We start from the raw sequence: 18,601 nt of genomic DNA on the forward strand, positions 1-18,601 counted from the left end.
TATGAACACTTTGTGTCGAAAATATTAACCTCAAATTATTAAGAATTATAAAAGAAAAAGAGTTTTCGTTGCATCATGGATGTTGAGTGGTTGCTTAGGTGAAAGATAAGTGAAGAAGGGGCAAACTCATAGGTAAAATCATAAAAAAATTTTGTACTTATCAATTGTTTAACAATTATCATATTTTTTTTTTTTTTTTTGTTGAGATACAATTATCATTTAATAAGTGCAAACATCAAACACCTTCTAAATTTCGGGCAATTCCGCCTGATTTATTTCTTCGTCTTCTTCTTTCTTCTTCGGTGTGGGGAGAGGGTTTTCTCTACGAATTTCAACTCGTCTTCTGCTCGATTTCTGTTTTAAGTGATATCCCTTTTCTGTTGAATCACTTATTCTATTCACCCAAGATTCAGTTTGAAGATGAAGTCGGCTAACATTGATTCCCCTCAGGTTGCAGATATGAAGTTTGACATAGTGGGTTGTGAAATGGTTGTGATTATGAGATTAATGGTTGGTTTTAGGGTAAAGAAATGAAAATTAACTTGATTTATGTATGAAAATCAAACATGTTTGCATAGTTTCAAAAGAAAATCAGGTTTTTAGGTATGGATTGGACAGTCCATGTTGTGGTTACACTTAGATTTAACAAGCTGAAATCCAAAGGAAAAAAAAAAACCTAATGCGGCACATGAGATATCCTGAATCATGGCCACCATACTCGGGTCAAACAACATTTCTCATAATTTGACTGAATTGATTAATTAGGGCCGGCCGTATCTCATTCTTTTTAGTTTGTATAGAGAGAAAGAAGAAGAAGAGAGAGAGAGAGAGAGAGAAATGGAGGAAAGTTTGTTGTTGAAGAAGGAAGATAAAGGAGGAGAAAGTACAAGATTGACATGGGGAGTATTTGGAGAGGAGGTGAAGAAGGTAGGTTATATAGCTGGTCCCATGGTTGCAGTCAATTTATCTCAGTATCTACAACAAGTCATATCAATGATGATGATGGGCCACTTGGGTAAACTTTCTCTGTCTAGCACTGCTATTGCTTCTTCTCTCACTGGTGTTACTGGTTTCAGTCTCATGGTAAGTAAACCTCCTAATAAATCCTCAATCTCCTCTTTTTTTTTTTTAATTCAATTTCATATCCACACTCATTCTGTTTATTTGCTTCTGAAAAAAAATGTTCAAATAGCAACTTGTTTTTTCATTTGGTCTGGCCTTAAATATTTCATACAAATGGACTAATGGTAAGAGAGTAACTCAAAGAATTCAAATGCCATCCACTTAAGAAAAGATCGAAATATTTCCTAATACGGTACTTTAAGAGGAAAATGGGGAAACAATAGTTAAATTATAAACTTTAAGGTTGTTGTTTTCGGGATTCAACGAATTGATTCAGCGAGTCACTGGTAAAACAAATTCTTGCTTTGACTTTATCAGTAAATCAACGAAAAACACTTCCGTTTTGAATTAACGAAAATAAACCAAGGAAAAAAAATTCAATATCTTTCGTATTTCTAACCGATAGTGTCTGTTATCCAGAATAGATGATTCGGCGCTTTCTGAATAAGATTCCTAGATGGGTTTCTGTCCCATCTGGGACTCTTTATGTGGCCGGCCAAGGCAGCCCCATTAGTGGGTTGGGCCTGGCCGCCCACCTCATATGGGCGGCCCAAAACATGGCTATCCCATCACATGGCCGGCCCATTCCCCTTTTGGTCAGGGGCTTCTTTCGGGTCTGGTTCTTTCTATCTTTGTCCGGATTCCTTCCGAACCTTTTGGGCTTATCAAACTGGATCTAATCCATCTATTTGCCAAGTTCCCTCTAGTCAATTCTCTCCGATCAAGTCACCACTCTTTGGTGTAACCCGTTGTATGATGCGGTCGATTTTAGCCGCAAATCATCGAAGTGATCCCACGATCTTAGTTGGCTTATAGCTAAACATTACGATCCCTAATTCAACTGGACTAGAGGACATATCCTTCAACTCCTTGATAAGTATCTTAAATGTTCTTCTTAGACTCCTTAAAATGAATTTCTAGTAATCCTTGATTTTCTGGAAAAAAAAAGGAACGGAAATTGGAGTTCATTAGGGTCTTGTTTATAGGAATCGAAAAGATGCATTCGTTAAGCACACATCCATGGTTCTAAGGACACATCTATCGAGAAAGTGTGATTTTTCACTTAATTCCAACATATCTTGGTCGGCTACGATGTGGGACGTTGGATTTAACTTTAAAACACGGAGGGAGTGTGATCCCTTGAGGCATACCTGAAACACGCCCAACAGTTTAGGTCAGATGGGTGTTAGATGTAGCCTAGGAGTTGTCCCACTCCATGCCCGACATGGGCAGAGCGCGAGCCGTCAGATCTCGTACATTCGACGCTCCTGGTGGGCGTCCCACCACGGTCCCTAAGGGATCTTTGCGTGGTCGTTAGATCGAGGCCTTTGGCGCAGACAAAACGCGAGCTGTCCAGTATGGAAGTGTTCGCTTTGCGCAAATGGTCCCCAAACCAACACTGTCTTATTGTCGTTTGGCCCTTAGCTTAACCATTTTTCATCCGAACTTCAAACTTGAATATCTAATTCATTCGGAATCGGATTTGAGGATTCTTGGCTCTAAACTGAAAAGCTCGTCCAGACATACGTAATGGCGTGCCCTGTTTCTGAATTTGAAGATTTGAACAAAATCGAAATCGGCTCTGATTCCAACAAAGGTGACACTAAACATAAAACCCAACTAAAAACTTGAGCAACAAAAATGAATTGGTTCGTGTACATATGACAGACACATGCATATGTACATACATACTAATCCATGCCGGTCTATGAAAATTTTTTGCGGTAAGACCAGTTTATATTCACGAATATTAAAGGTATGCCAAGTGGTGTCGTAACATACAATTTGATTTTTGGCACAAGCAAACTGGCTCATTGTAATAGGAAATGGTTTGTCTTGTTGACTCTGATTTGATTACTGATTTCGGACTCAATTTTATACATTAAAACTAGCTAGGAATGGCAAGTGGACTGGAAACATTATGTGGACAAGCTTATGGAGCGAAACAATATCGAAAACTCGGAGTTCATACTTACAGTGCAATAGTTTCTCTTACTATGGTTTGTGTCCCTATCTCTTTGTTATGGGTTTCAATGGGGAAACTACTAAGTTTAATAGGACAAGACCCTGAAATCTCTCGTGAAGCTGGAAAATACACAATGTGGTTGATCCCTGCATTATTCGCTTATGCAACTCTCCAATCACTAATGAGATTTCTTCAGTCTCAGAGTTTGATCATGCCCATGCTATTAAGTTCCTCTGCCACTTTATGTCTGTTTCTACCGACTTGTTGGATTTTAGTTTACAAAACCGATTTGGGTAGTATTGGAGCTGCAGTTGCTGTAGGCATATCATATTGGATAAATGTGATCATTCTTGGGTTATATGTTAAGTATTCTCCTTCATGTGAAAGAACTCGTGTTCCACTAACAAAAGAGGCATTTCAAGGAATTGGCAAATTCTTACGCATTGCCCTTCCTTCTGCTGTAATGATTTGGTAATATTTTCTTGTCCGTTCCAAGATTTTTTTTTTTCTTTTCTCTTCTAAATTCTAGGTGGCTGATAGTTTTCTTCCTCTACATGGTTGCAGTCTTGAATGGTGGTCGTTTGAACTACTTATCCTGCTATCTGGGATTTTACCTAATCCAAAGCTTGAAACTTCCGTGCTCTCCATATGGTACAACAGTTTTATTTTGTTTATTTTTTATGCTTCAAATCTTTTCGTTTCAAAATACCATTACATTATTTCTTTTAGAACGTTAATTCAAGTGACATTAAGCTCTTATTTATCTTATTTATGACAGCCTCACAACCATCACAATGCTCTACACTATACCATATGGAGTCGAAGGTGCGGTAAGGTTTGCTTTCCACCTCATTTTCAGTTTATTATTCACAAACACTGTATTTAATATACGATGCTGGAACCAAAACTCTCCAATTGATGGCTGAAATAGAATCTCATACAAACCGAAACACATATTAACCCAAATCTTTTTTGTCTTCAATTTTCTTTTTTGAAGTCAGAGGCAAGTATATCTAGCTTCAGTTCAATCCATTTTAATATGTATGTGAATGTTAATTTCTTTCTGAATATATAGCGGTGGTTATGATTCGACTACAAAATTTTTTGTTATGCAGTACTCGAGTTTCTAATGAATTAGGAGCTGGTAAGCCACAAGCTGCCCGTGTAGCGGTTTGTGCTGTGATGGTCATTTCAATTATTGAGACTGTAACTGTAAGCTCGATACTTTTTGCTTCTCGGCGGATCATGGGTTATGCTTACAGCAATGAGAAGGAAGTTGTAGATTACGTTACAGAAATGGTTCCACTGATCTGTGGCTCAGTCATCATGGACACCCTACAAGGTGTCCTCTCAGGTTAGTGCCATTTTCTTTTCACGATTAGGATTAAAATCCACATTCACTTCTGCGTACCTTCGTGATAGCGGGATTTGGTTCAAATAGAGATTACGATAAAAATAGTATGATCAGAAGCGACATTTTAGAACTTCAAAAGATAAAGTGATCGTTTCCCCTTTCAATGTACTCGTTTTAGGTGTGGCTAGAGGATGTGGATGGCAGCATATAGGTGCCTATGTGAACCTTGGAGCATTCTACCTTGCTGGAGTACCTATAGCAGTCATGTTGGGTTTTCGTTTACATTTTGGAGGAAGGGGCCTCTGGATTGGAATACTAACTGGTTCTACTATACAAACTGCTTTGCTTGCTCTAATAACAAGTTGCACAAATTGGGAGAAACAGGTTAGTTCCCTATCCCTCATTTTTCTTACTTTTAAGCTAACGTTTTTGCAAGTAAAACTATTTGATGTAACTTTAAAAAGTTGTATTGAAGTTGTGTGGAATCATGATCTAGTCTTAAAGTTAAACATTTCAACGTGACATAGTCCCGCTTGTGTTCTTATCGATATCGTACAGGGAGGAATATCCAGGGTTCCTACCAATCCGAGCTGATAACTAGGCCCAAACTTGGGCAAGCTTTCACTAACTCTTATATCAGGGTTCCCCCCTGATATTCTTTGATGCCAAATTTTGGTAAATTTAAGGGACTGACTTTAGCATATCTGCTTCTTGTATACCATCGCGTGACCTTAATTTTCGTATATTGCTCTTATTATCCTATGAAGCTCGACGTCAACTGGGAATAAGCACACAAGATTCTATTTAACCTTTTTCCATATGAAATCCCTTGAATCTTAATCGTTGGCTCAACTGTTGCTCATTTTTCAAGTTTGATGGTAACTTATATGTTCATTTTAATCTGTTAGGCAATGAAGGCAAGGGAGAGGACATTTGAAGGAGAAGTTTCAATAGAGAGTGGATTGAAATGAGTAACGATAAAACGGTTCAATTACTTTTTTGGTTTGATATGATTAATTCAAGTTGAGGAATCATTAATATTTCCAATTACTAATCACCCACGACCATATGGTATCCGGAAAGCTGGACTTGAGGTTGCAAATGAGGAGGCATCGACAGGGAGGAGTTGTGCTTTTTAATGGTTTTTTGTAATCAAAAGTAGCATATGTTTTCGCAGAGGAAGTTTTTTCGTTGCAAGCGGAGGAAGGTAGCACATGTTTCCGCAAAGAGCAGTAGCAATTCCTATTTAGTCCTGCATAGGCGATTGCCAATTTTGTGTAATTCATATTATCTCTTCATTTACCGATTTGTTTATACTTACACTGGCAGACGACTAGGCAGCACAAAATTATTAGGGTGCGTCCATATGCACACTAAACTGCTATAAGCCCATTTCTCTGTAGGAACTCTGTATTTTCTTCTCTTTTTTCAATTGGCTCTCCGATCACTACTTGACTTTCTTTACCTCTGCATTTCTTTCATTTTCATTTTGATTTTTTCTTTTCAAAATTTTTGACAAAATCTTTAAATATCTTCGTGTTCTTTTGGTGGGTATCATCAATTTGTTAATTGAAGAAAGTGACTAAAGATAGGCTTCAAAAACTTTTTATTTCTTATTAGATACCGACTCTACAAATTCTACTTTCTTTTTAGTGATTTTATCTTTTGAGAAAGTGTTTGAAAAGTTTTGAAGTGAATAAATCTTTGGAAAGTGTTAATAATCGATTAAAATGCTTTTAGAGTGATTTTTAAGTAAGAATCGGTTCTCCCAGATGTAAAAAATTCGAAAAACAGTCTAAGACCTCTCTGAGTGATTCGAATCTGAGGCTTGTTTTATCGGAGTCAACAGTCCGAAAATAGGCCGCCTATAGATGTCAGAGATCAAACGAGACTGTCAATCCGTATTCTGGACGCGAATAGCAATTTCAAGGGGCACCTACTGCGGGTCCTTGTAATTTTCTCTGACCTATTGTGATGTCAACAATGACATCACAAAAAAGGGGTATGGCAAATATTTTTTTTAAAGACGAAACTGTTCATTCAGAAACAGAAGAGAATTACACAAAACAGTTCATCATGAACAAGATGCCCTTTGGAGTTCCCATTTTCTAGAGCATTTTGAGATTCTGGTTTGCTTTGCAAGCATGTCTGCTTTGGCATTTGCAGTTCTATTTACAAATTTACAAGATAAGTTAACAAAAGATGATTTTAAGGATCTAATAAGGTTAATACTCCTACTGGTTCACTGAGCTGAACTGATAGCTCCATTTATGGTTGTGATGATGTTGTTGTAGTCACCTTTTAAAATGAGATTGACAAAGTTTAGTTCTACGGCAAATGATAGTGGTTGATATGCTGTCATTGCTCCCCCCCCCCCCCCCCCCATCTACTGCTCGGCAACGAATGATTTTTTATTTCCCTGCAATACAATTTGAAGTTGATGAAGGAGATGCCCTTCGACCAAAGATGCAATGCGAGCAATTGATGAAGAAGATCATCAAGTCCGGACGATTTAGGGGTCGTAATGTTTAGCTAGAAACCAACTACGATCGTCGAATTACTAAGTGATTCGTGGCCAACTTCGACCGGATCCTACATCGGCTTTCACATAAGAATATCTGTTTGATCGGATGATATAACTAGAGAGATGAGACATATAATCATGGGAGAGCCCCATACACATGTCTCATAGGCCTAAAAGAAGTTTAGGCAAAGATAGTACAAAAGGCCCAAAAGAAGGGTATTTGGGTCGGGCACCAAAAGAGGTGATTTGGGGCCCAAAAGGGCACGGCCAAGCTTGGCCGTGTGGCCTATAAGAGCCGGCCAATAATAAGGAAAAGAGAAAATAGGAACTAGTTTCTATTTTCGACTATTTCTTTAATCTTATTCAAAAGGGACTTTTAGGAAACCTAATTAGGGTTGGACTCTAACTAGGATTCTATATAATGTCGCTTAGGGACTTGAATAAGGCGTGGAAGAATTCTCAAGAAACTTTCTTCTCTACAACATCAAGTAGAGAAAGAAAGAGAGATTATTCCCAACTATCTATCTAGTCCTAAAGAAGAAGGGTTCTTCTAATCAAACCACCATTGGTGTTCTATCTAGCAACAAGGTGGGAGATCAAATTGATCATTCGGGTGTCTTCAGTAGAGGGGCAACACTTGGAGCTCTTGATCTTCACATTCGATTGGAAAGGTTCGAGGGAAAATTTAGCGATTAAGGTAATCTCCAACTCTTAGTTAATTATTAGCTTATGCATGAGATCCTGGGACATACTAGTGTTAGGCATTGGAGCAGAACTAATGTCTAAGATTCCGTTAGTAACACTAGGTGACACCATAACCCAACAGTGGTGTCAGAGCCTCTTGCAAATAACTAATTTTTGCTCAGTTTCGGACTAATCCATGATTGATTAGATAGATAGTTATGTCTAAAAGTGTTTTAGGCTTCAATTTGAATGATTTAAAAGTTCTTAAATTGATTTTCAAAGTTTTTTTTTTGATGAGATAATTGATTTTCAAAGTTGATGATTGAAAAAGTTTCAAAAGATTCGATTTTGATTGATTTCGGTATTGAAAAGTGTTGATTTTCATTGATTTTAGAAATTGTTTGATAATCAGGTTTTAGAGGTATCTAAATTGTTTGAACAACAGCTATTGAGAATAGCAAAAGAAAAAAAAACTTGGAAACCTCAAGTTTTAGAAGTTTCTAAAACTTGGAAGTTGTTGGGCACGCGTCTAGGACGCGGCCAGGAAGCGACCAGGTCGCGACCAGGTCGCGACCAGGAAGCTTCCTGATTGTGCGTGCCCAAGTTTTAGGCGCGTCTGGGACGCACCCCTGGAATCCAGTAGCATCTCGGACTGGGTCCGAGACGCATGAAATTCCACCAGACGCGTCTAGGACACGTCCTGAATGCCCTAGGCATATCGGTTTAGGACCGAGATGGCCTAGGACATCTCAGCCAGGGCCAGACGCATCTAGGATGTGTTTGGGATGGCTTGGGACGTCTCAGACTTGACCCGAGACGTCGTGGAAGGTCTGGCCTTAGGCCAGACTCGTCTGGGCCAGGACGCGTCCTATGCCCAGGGCGAGACCAGGATGCGTCTGCCCTATACCGAGACGTGTCTGGTCTCGGCCAGGCCGTGCTAGACACGACCCATGCTCTCGGTCGTGGGCCGGACCTAAGTACCACCTAAGCCACTTATGACCCTGACCACCTTGTTGGGCCTTGACCTTAGGGTCTTGGGCCTTGACCAAGGATTGTCCTAGGCCATTCCGAGGTTGATTTAGGTACACGGAACGAATTTTATGGGTCTTGAACCGAGAGGGAGTTTTTCGACAAAAGTCCAGTTTTTCTCCCGGTTCCACCCAAATTGTCTCGGGCCACCCGAAGGCCCGAAACGGGTTTTTCTTAAAATTGATTTTGGAAATCATTAAGAGTTAAACCAATATTTCCGAAATTGATCCGAGCCAAACAAAGTTTTTTCTTAAACTTTATTTTGGAAATCATAAAAGATAAAATTGGAACGCGCCATTAGTCGAATTCTTTGGATATAGACTTAAGGTCTGTAATGTGACATAGAGATGTCGACAAAAGTATCTCCCTGGTTATTATGCATATATTATTGTTAGCCTTGATGCATGTGATGTGAATGCGGGAACTAGTATGGCCATAGAAAGTTGTTTTCTTTCATTCTTGTTTTAAGCACGGATGGCTGCAAGTTGTAAAAATTTTAACTTCAAGTTTATACGATCTGCGTAACGTTTGAGTCTTGTAATTAGAGTTTAGGGTCTATAAGTCCATTGAAGAAGCTCAAGGATGGGATCCTCATTCGAGTGGGAGAAATTAATGGAGGTTCAAAGATGGCGATATAGGCGAACAAAAAGGCAAAACAAGAAGAAACCAATAAAGGAGATTAGATCTTCTAGGTTAAGGGGTCATACTTGGATCCATGTCTGCTTGATTTATTTTGTCGCGCGCATTTACTTATTTATTTACGCTTTATGTCGTGGATGTTAGTTTTGCTAAATTGTTCACTATAACGCATACCAGACTAGACGTAAAAGTCCTTAAAAGTAATTTTGAGTAAAATGCCTACCCACACTAAGACACCCTTTGAGCCCTTGTTCGTGACGGTGGGTGATGGGCCTAAAAGGTTACCCTAAAAGGTCTCCACCCGCAAGTATACGGGCGTCAAGTAATAATTCCGGTAAGACCGGTTCGTTCCTCAGAGACTAAGTTAAACTAAAATCTAACCTTAAAACTATTGAGATTTAAAAATGGTTTGATTGAGGTAAAATAAAAATAAAATATAGAACTCAAAAATAAATAAAGAATTAAGTCGGTATTCAGAAAAAGGGAACCTAGGGTTTTCGAATCCGTCTTCCTAACAATTCTAACGACAATTTAATTTTTATCTAATTAGAGAGTTCTTTATATAACTCAGGTTTTAGTCCATGAACGGTCTAAAAACCCGAAAGATTTTATCGTTAAAATAATAAAAACTTTAATAAATTTATCGAGAAAATAATTATTATGACTTCATCTAAAACCCTAGATATAAAAAATTTAGCTACTCATGCTAAAAACGATAAATATTTGAATTAGTATAAGAAAAAAAAGAAAGAAACTTAACTTTTCTGCGATTTTCCCACCAATCAGAGCCTTAAGGAGTTGATTTCCGTCTGTTTTTCCTGGAAGTCTGCCAAACGCACCCTCTGGGAAAACGATTTTCTCGTCTTCCCGGAAATGGTTTCCCTCTGGGAAATTTATTTTCTCATCTTCTTCAACCTTCTTTCTCTCTCTAAACTTTCTGTTTCTTTCTCACTCTTTCTGTAATCTCTCTCTCTCTCTTTCTCTGTAATCTCCCTCTCTCTCACTAAGAAGTAGAAAATAACAAGAGAAATCAAAAATCAAGAAAAATCAAACTAATTTCTTAAAACCGAGTTTCTGTCTCTCTACAATATCTCTCTGTTTCTCTCTCTAACTTTCTCTCTTTCTCTGTAATCTCTCTCTCTTTCTCACTAAGAAGCTAAGATTAACAAAGAAAAATCAAAAATTCAAAAAAACTAAAACTGATTAAGCTCTCGGTTTCTGTCTCTCTCTCTCCTGTTCTTCTCTCTAAAATCCGTCATCTTTTTCTCAGTTTCTCTTCTGTTTTTATAGACCCAAGACCAATCGAAAATCCTTTGTTTCTCTTTTGATTTGAATTAGATTGAATCCCTTGGTTCTCTCTCTTGAAACCGTGAAATCCCTCAGCCGAGAAGATCTCCTTCTTTTCCAATCCACCTCCCTCTCTACTCGGGTCTCTCTCTAACCTGTTTTGATTCCCTCCAGAAATCTTCCTCAATCTCTCGGTTTCCTTCTCTAATTCTGTTTTGGTTTGAGATAGGAGAAGATACGTACTGACTGATATGTGGCTTGGAAAAGAAGGACAACTCAGTGCTTCACAAAGTAGTATAATATGGTGCAACAGCTCAGATCGCGATGATGAGAATAACTCCATCCGTTTGATGCACTCGGGCTCACGGTATTACACTGCTTCAGGAGCACGGTATCGAAGACGTTAGAAATCCTGTAAACCGTCCCACCGTGACAGAATATGTCCCGCTAGCGATTTGGGCCGCTAGATCTTCTTCGCGTCTGCCTGCCACGTATACCAGAGAACTCTATGTTGACCTGGTCTAATGATTTTGACCCCAATCTTTGACTTCACCTAAATAGCTCGTCCGAACCCCGATTCGACTTCCGTTTTCGCCTACGGGCTCGTCTTGGGCTCTACTTTCCATCCGAACACTAATCTTGACCAAGAAGTCAGAATCAACAAATGACCAAAATGCCCCTAGTCTGTATTCTTTCCGACTTTATCCGTTTTGCACGCGTAACTCTGTAAAAAGGTACCTGAACATAAAAGAGAGTAATTCGTGAGAGTAACTGCTCTAGAGAGACTAACTCGTCTAAATTAAGAGACTCAGATGGGACATTTCCATGTCTCATCAGTGGGTCTTCCTCGACAGGGTGCCATCTCTACCTTGGGATAATGCGGGTAAACCTATGGCAGAGGTCTGCACGTCTAAATAGTTTTTCTCAACGATATCAGCAAAAGAGTTTTGGATACTCGAGGCAAAAGGATAGATTAGGCATTCATTAATGCAAAAGGATAGATTAGGCATTCATTAGGCATTCATTAATGCAATCTATCAACCAAGAATCATAAGAGTATGATCAGTGAAGTACGTAGTTTGCTCACCCAGGACGACGGGGTTAAGGGCAGGGCCCTAGTCCGCTTAACTTTGAAGAACTGGGATCGTTTTATACTGAATAATGTGGAAAAACTAAATTTTTTCAAAAACGCTAACGAGTTTAAAACTTTGCAATTCTTTCGTGTAGTTTTAAGATGACGCAAGATAACGAGTTCAACATTGAATCACACCTAAGGGAGGTGCTGAACAACTCTATCCATGAAAGAAGGAATCGAGAGATACTTCAAATATTGGATAACGGGTTTGAAAACGAGTTGGATGTCTCAGACTATTCAATTTCAGAATTGGATGCTATCTTGACTACTGAAGAGGTAGAGCATCAAAAGGATAATCGAAAGAGGGCAGAACCGGAACTGATAACTTCTTCGATGCAAGCATCCATGGAGGCCACTCTTGGAAGAAACCCTCTAACATGGAAAGCCGCACCATTAGCCGACAACGTGAGGAGTCACTCCGAAGGAAGTCGAGAAAGGAGAGGTTTGAAACCACCAAGATATTATTGAGTCAGCGCCTCGAGGTAGAAAAACAAGTAGGCCCGTTCGGCAAATGATTGAACTCTTTGCTAAACTAGAAGAGCTAAGTTTTCCGATTAGCCTAGAATCGGCTAACGATATCATTCTTTGTTCAATTCATAAAGGGTTCAATCTGTTCCGGATGAACTACGACATAAATGGATGGACTAAGCTCTTAAAGGAGCTTGATGCAATGCTTCAGGGAGTCGAGCAATTTATAGCAAAGGTGGAACCAAATAATAAGATTCTTGTGGTTCAAGAGAACAAAAGGCAGAAGAACCCTACGTTCAAAGGAAAAGGCAAAACTCCTAGATCCAAGGACAAAGGTTCCCCTTCCGATGCTAGATGTTTCTACTGCGATGGTAAGAGTCATTGGAAGAGAAACTGCCCTAAGTTCTAGGAGGACAAGAAGAATAGAACAATAGTTTCCACTTCAGGTATTGGCAGTTAATTTATCGAAAACTGTTAAATTCCCAATTGGTATGAGATACCTAATGCCCTATCATTGTGAATGTACAGGAGCAACTGGGAACTGAGTATTTGGCTAGCGGAGACAAGATCCAAGAGCGAGCAGAAGCCTAGACTGCTAAGGATGCTGAAATGGATCGGAGTCTTCTTTAGGCACTTGCCTAAAATTTTGTTTTTCTAGTTTAACATCATCTCTGTACTAAGTATTATGCAGAATCAATAAAGAAGTTTATTTCTATATTGAGATGTAATAAAAGTTCTGAATTAACTATTTAGACCAAAAGATTTTAAACTTGATTATACCTGTAAAAGAGACGCATTAACATGTGACTTATAAAACGAGATCATCCCAATGATAAAGGGATGAAGACAGAGTGCCCAATATAATCAAGAACACTTAAGAAGTGGAGAATCGCATTGACAAGAAAGAAAGTCTTGAGTCAATAGCAGAGGTTGATCATCATTTCCAATCTATCCAAATTGGAGCGTCCAAAAGGATACAATTGAAGGATACGAATCAAACATTGTCCTCCGATAAACACTAAGTCTAGACATAACTTCCCACACATAACCGAAATCTGTCTAAAAGCTAAAGGGTCATGTACAAGGATTGCAAGGTATAAATTAGCAAATCCGACGCAATTTCTTTAGAAGAAATTTGGGCTTCACACAACCAATCAGAAAACAAAGTGTTTGTTGCTCATGATGGTATCCTCCTAAAATTAGTTCTAAAAAGTGTAATTGATTTAGAAGGATAAGTGGGAGGAAAAGTCGAATTGTTCGACCAAGAGCAACAATATTGTTATAGAGTAGTGGAAGGAAAAGGTAAAATAGAAGGGATCTAAGTACCTACCGCCCAAAACGAATAGAAATTCGTCAGAGAACTATCACGTAGTTGAAAGTCACTCAAAAGCGATATCTTAAGTGTTGAGAGTATCATGTTGCTCATAAGCCTTGAAGGTCGTTAAAGCTTATCTAACAAGCCCAGGAGATTGAAATCTTACTGTTACAATGATAAGAGCATAAACCTGCGCAGAGACGGGAACCAACTCTAAAATTGGCTGGAAGCCAATTGATAATGGAATCCATGTCTCATCAAGTTTTTAGAACTTCATAATTGAAGTCAATGGAGCGATACCATTGGACAGAAATTAGTTTTCAAAGGAGAAAACTGAGAAGGACGGAAACATTGGAATTTCTCAAAACTAAACAAAGAAGATTAAGATCAAATATTCATACCATGAGACTATGAACCAGATCATACATCAGTCTAAGTTTGATTCCATACTAACACAAGAAAGTCAAAAACCGTCACAATCGCCGACTTTAGAAGTTAGTAAAACAAGCATGCCTCATCAAGGAAATTAAGCAGGCAAGAGTTGGAATCTTCAATTCAACGAGTAAATTAAAGACGCTTGATTCCTGAAAGAATGAAGAGAATCTTGAATCTAAGGATTTCAAGAAGGTTAGTGGGAGTAATGTGTTTCCAGAGGTTCGTTGTGGAGAGTACATACCATAATTGAGAACAACATAGGGATGTTTGAATCAGTTGATGAAGAACCACAAAGGATGAAATGCAATTGGGAATCAAAGGTCTATGATTATAGATCAAAAGATGATAAGACTGAAATAAGAAACTTGGGATCACTCGTCTTCCTTGAGCAGGTGATCGTTAGGAGAGAGAGAATGATTACCCGACTTCCTTGAGTAGGTGGTCGTTTAGGAGAGAAGGATCACTGGACCTCCTTGAGCAGATGTTCGTTGACTGCAAGTGGTTTGGATGATCGATGTGAGAGGGAAAATAGGTGGTTAGCTGATTGCAAGTGAATTTGGATGTCGGGTGTTGTTCAATGGATGTTTGATTAGTCGATCACAGAGAGAGGATATGACAATAGTAGTGGTGGAAGTGTCGTAGACACCTGATTGATTGCTCTGTATGAGAGAGAAAGTGGTGACGAGTATTCGATGATCGATGGTCGAGTGTTTTAGTGTGAAGCAAGATGACTAGTAGTCGATGTATTCGCTTGGAATCAGATGATATCCCGTATGAGAGGGAAAGGAGTGGGGTGTCTTAGGTGATAACCAAATGATATTAGAGTGCTTGATAGTGATATCAGTGGAGTATGGGTATGTTCGACGATCACTCGATCCTCTGCATCATTCTTGGTTCCGTCCTTTTATAGTGTCTTGGGTCGTCTGTTACCCAGTGATGAGTTGTCATCTTTAATGGTGATAACGCATGGGTTGTCACCATTAATATGGATTATGTAACCCCCTAACGAATATATCAGGGACATTGTCATCATGAATGACTGTAACGTCTCTCCAACGGATATACGAAAGAAGGTCCGTTGAGGATTTGAGGGTGGATATCTTCTTCCATGGCTGGAAATGTTACGTATTTAGGTCTGTTGAGGAGGCGAGGGCAGATTTCTTCTTCCAGGGCTGGAAGTGCTTACATATTTCATCCTAGTGAGGAGGTGAGGGCAGATCTCTTCTTCCAGGGCTGGAAGTGCTTACATATTTCAGCCTTGTGAGGAGGCGAGGGCAGACCTCGTCCTCTAGGGCTAGAAGTGCTTCTTTACTTTGGCGTTGCTTTGGGGTGCCCGAAGATAAATGGGCCGGGCCCATTAGCCATTAGTTCATGGGCTTGGTCACCGAGTAAGCCTATTATTCATTAATTCCTTGGGGCACTCCCGGTGACGTATTTTGGCCCATACAATGAACACGATCAGGTCTTGCCATGATTAATAATTTTTCTTGTTAGTTTTGTTAGTGATAAAGAAGAAAAAGGTGTTGCCTAGAATTTATGGAAGAAGAAAAATGAAGGACTTAAAGTAAAAAACTCTAATTTTTAGAGGGCATTCTGCATTGCCTTACATTGGTCTGTAATTAATCCTTGAGGAGGACAATTATCCATGCAAGCGAGTCACGACTGGAACAACCAAACAAATGTGTCGGTGTCTTCATTTGAAATGAGACCGCACACGAGTAATATTATATGGCCATGATGATTTACTCCAACAAATGGAGCAAATGGCATTTTGTATTTGTTAGTCAGAGAAGTACACGTGTCAAATGCAACCACATATTCAAATTCTTTATAAGATTTTCTACTCTTTCCATCGACACAAAATACATCACCTTCATTAAGGCATAATTGTTTTTACTAGGTAATTTTGACAGTCTTTTTTTGTCGCATTTAAGTTGTCATAACAATGTGCATCTTCAGAAATTGTGTCAAACTTCTTACATATCTGAATTCTTGCTCTATCATTCAATTCTAAAGCCCTTCTTACGGATGACTTGATGATTCTATTGCATTTATAAAATCTAGACTTGCTAGGACTGAGAAGGTGGTTATGGTCAAGAAAAGACGACGTTATTTTTCATTTCTCATTTTCTTCAAGTGTTATTCTAATCTTAACAAAACAACCTGTCTTGGATGAGGGTTTCAGGTTTAAGCGATTAGAAGATTTACTTCTTGGTTTTCCTTCTCTACCACACGAAACAGTAACCCATCAAAGCAGACCACTACAATCTCTTTTACTAGTTCTTTTCTTTGCAGAGAATCCAGACAAAAATGCATATTTCTTAAAAAGTTCAAACACAAAATCACGATTATCGTGTGTTGTTCCAATCTTTAGTAATTTCAATAGTTCTAGTTTACTATATTTGGAACAATCAATCTCTACACATTTTTCTTCATGTCCACAATCATCCTCGGGTCTACAATCATCTTCGGTTCAACTATCATCTTCTTCACTAAAAATTCTCATGATCAATATCCTTCTCGGAATCTACATTATAGTCTATAGATATTCCTTCCATATGTAAATAAAGAGAGGTGGCGTCGAATTCAAATATAAAGCTGATAATGGGAAGTCGAGCAAGTAAACAATGTACAATATAAGAACCCTAAAAGATATATATCATGATATAAACATACAAATAGAAAAAAATGAGGATTTAACGTTACCTTATAGTCAGATATGAAGATAAGTAGACAAATTAGAGATCAAGCTCCTGGACCAAGTCTGAAGCAACAATAATGGAGGATTTATTGATGAAGAAATTAGGACCTTAAATCAATATTTTTGTTAAGGGACGATATGGAGATGAGTAAAGCTTCTTTTTGATGATTTGGAGAAGTGAAAGTGAACAAAGTTTTTATAAAGAAAGTATCAACACCTGATGGAGAATGAACAAAGTTGGAAGGTGAAGTGCAGCTGAAAGAGTGGTTTTGGGCTGACAAATTAAGGCTACAAAAGTTATTTATGAGTTTCAATCTCAACCCTTACAAAATTAAAGGGTTGAGATTGAAAGATGAAATCATCCCAGAAACACTCCATTAATGGCGTCAAAGTCTGCCGGTTTTAGTCACATGTGGGAGCGAGAAAAATTACTTTTGGGAGATTTGCTGTTTGGACCCCCTTTCCTATAATCGACTTGTTGTTTGGACTCCCTTCTTCCAGTGTTGCACTTTGGACTCCCTTTTGACGGAATCAGTCGGAAATATTCCGTATCTAAAGTTATCTTTACAAAAATTCTTACTTTACCCTTACTCACTCAATATTGCAGTTTGGACTCCCTAGTTTATTTATGGGTTAATTCCGTTTTGGCCCCCGATTTGTGACCAACTGGCCGTTTTAGCCCCCATAAGTGTCCGGCAGTTCGTTTTGGCCCCAAGGGTCAAATTTTTGACGAAATTATCCTCGGGGGCCAAAACAGAATTATTTCTGAAAAAGGATAAAAACAAAAAAAAGCCACATCACCCCTTTCTTTATCATCCACTTCACCTTATCTCTCCTCCATCTCACCACCTCCTCTCCACCTCACCCTTCTTCTCCGGCGAAAGGTTGCCGGCCGGAAAAAAAATTCCGGCCGGCCACCTTTAAAAAAAAAAAATTTCTCTTTCTCTCTCTTCTTCTTCTTTCTCTCTCTTACTCTTCTTCTTCTTCTTCTTCTTCTTCTTTCTCTCTCTCTCTTCCTCTTCTTTACTCTCTCCCTCTCTCTTTGCAAGTCCGGCGAAGGGGAGGACCCCCTTCGCCGGACTTGTAAAGAGAGAGGGAGAGAGTAAAGAAGAGGAAGAGAGAGAGAAAGAAGAAGAAGAAGAAGAAGAAGAAGAAGAAGAAAAGAGAGAGAAAGAAGAAGAGTAAGAGAGAGAGAAGAAGAAGAGTAAGAGAGAGAAAGAAAGAGAAATTTTTTTTTTTTTTTTTAAAGGTGGCCGGCCGGAATTTTTATTCCGGCCGGCCACCTTTCGCCGGAGAAGAAGGGTGAGGTGGACAGAGGTGAGGTGGACAGAGGTGATGTAATAATTGTTATATGAGGTGGACAAAGAAAAAGAAAAAAAATAAATTACAGAAATGCCATGGGGGTAGAATTGGGAGGTTGGAAAAAATTTGGGGCCAATTAGGAAATTTTTGGGGCCAAAACGAACTGCCGGACACTTATGGGGGCTAAAACGGCCAGTTGGTCACAAATCGGGGGCCAAAACGGAATTAACCCTTTATTTATTTATTGAGAAACATGAAGGCTGAAGCTAGATTCATAGAGAAGAAAACCAAAGGAGTTGGCCAAAGAGAGAAATCGAATTGAAGGGGCAAGATTTAGGACTTTGTTGTTAGGGTTTATCTTCATCTCATCTTCCCTAGAGAGAGAACGAAGTGAATGAGGACTTAAGACTTCCTTGATCATTTCTTTTGTTTAAATTGTTTATTGGAAGAGCTTCATATCAGTGTGTTATTCAACTTCCGTGAGAGAGAGGTGTTATTTCGTGGGGGTTTGAAACTAGGGATGATCCAAAGCACAATAGTATTAGTTCTTCATATTTGTCACAACATAAATGACTTTGGGGCTTCAGTATAAATTCTGAATTCAAAATGCCCAAATTTAAAGCCTCTAAAATTAGGGCAA

The 18,601-nt window shown here is 38.9% G+C and overlaps 1 protein-coding gene across 2 annotated transcripts; it reads left to right on the top strand.

Moving 5' to 3' along the window:
• Positions 1 to 53: 53 nt before the first annotated feature.
• LOC147548184 (protein DETOXIFICATION 10-like) lies at positions 54 to 5,906 on the top strand. Of its 2 annotated transcripts, none has more exons than XM_086671606.1 (7): positions 54 to 1,083; positions 3,015 to 3,559; positions 3,653 to 3,739; positions 3,867 to 3,923; positions 4,204 to 4,442; positions 4,621 to 4,826; positions 5,351 to 5,906. In XM_086671606.1, exons 1-7 carry the CDS (start codon positions 838 to 840, stop codon positions 5,411 to 5,413), a joined length of 1,443 nt encoding a protein of 480 aa, XP_086527732.1. In that variant the 5' UTR covers positions 54 to 837; the 3' UTR covers positions 5,414 to 5,906. The 2 variants fall into 2 exon arrangements, with proteins under 2 accessions (XP_086527732.1, XP_086527733.1); XM_086671607.1 differs by having other exon boundaries at positions 78 to 1,083; positions 3,019 to 3,559.
• The last annotated feature ends 12,695 nt before the right edge of the window (positions 5,907 to 18,601 follow it).

The sequence above is a fragment of the Eschscholzia californica genome, unplaced genomic scaffold (genome assembly GCF_041429995.1).
Source record: "Eschscholzia californica isolate CP2 unplaced genomic scaffold, dmEscCali1.0.p SCAF_3, whole genome shotgun sequence".
Lineage (NCBI taxonomy): Eukaryota > Viridiplantae > Streptophyta > Magnoliopsida > Ranunculales > Papaveraceae > Eschscholzia > Eschscholzia californica.

Coding starts and splice junctions, on each gene's coding strand:
- LOC147548184 (XM_086671606.1), top strand. CDS start 838: ATGGAGGAAAGTTTGTTGTTGAAGAAGGAAGATAAAGGAGGAGAAAGT. Junction 4,443..4,620: donor CCTACAAGGTGTCCTCTCAG/GTTAGTGCCATT, acceptor TACTCGTTTTAG/GTGTGGCTAGAGGATGTGGA. Junction 4,827..5,350: donor GCACAAATTGGGAGAAACAG/GTTAGTTCCCTA, acceptor TTAATCTGTTAG/GCAATGAAGGCAAGGGAGAG.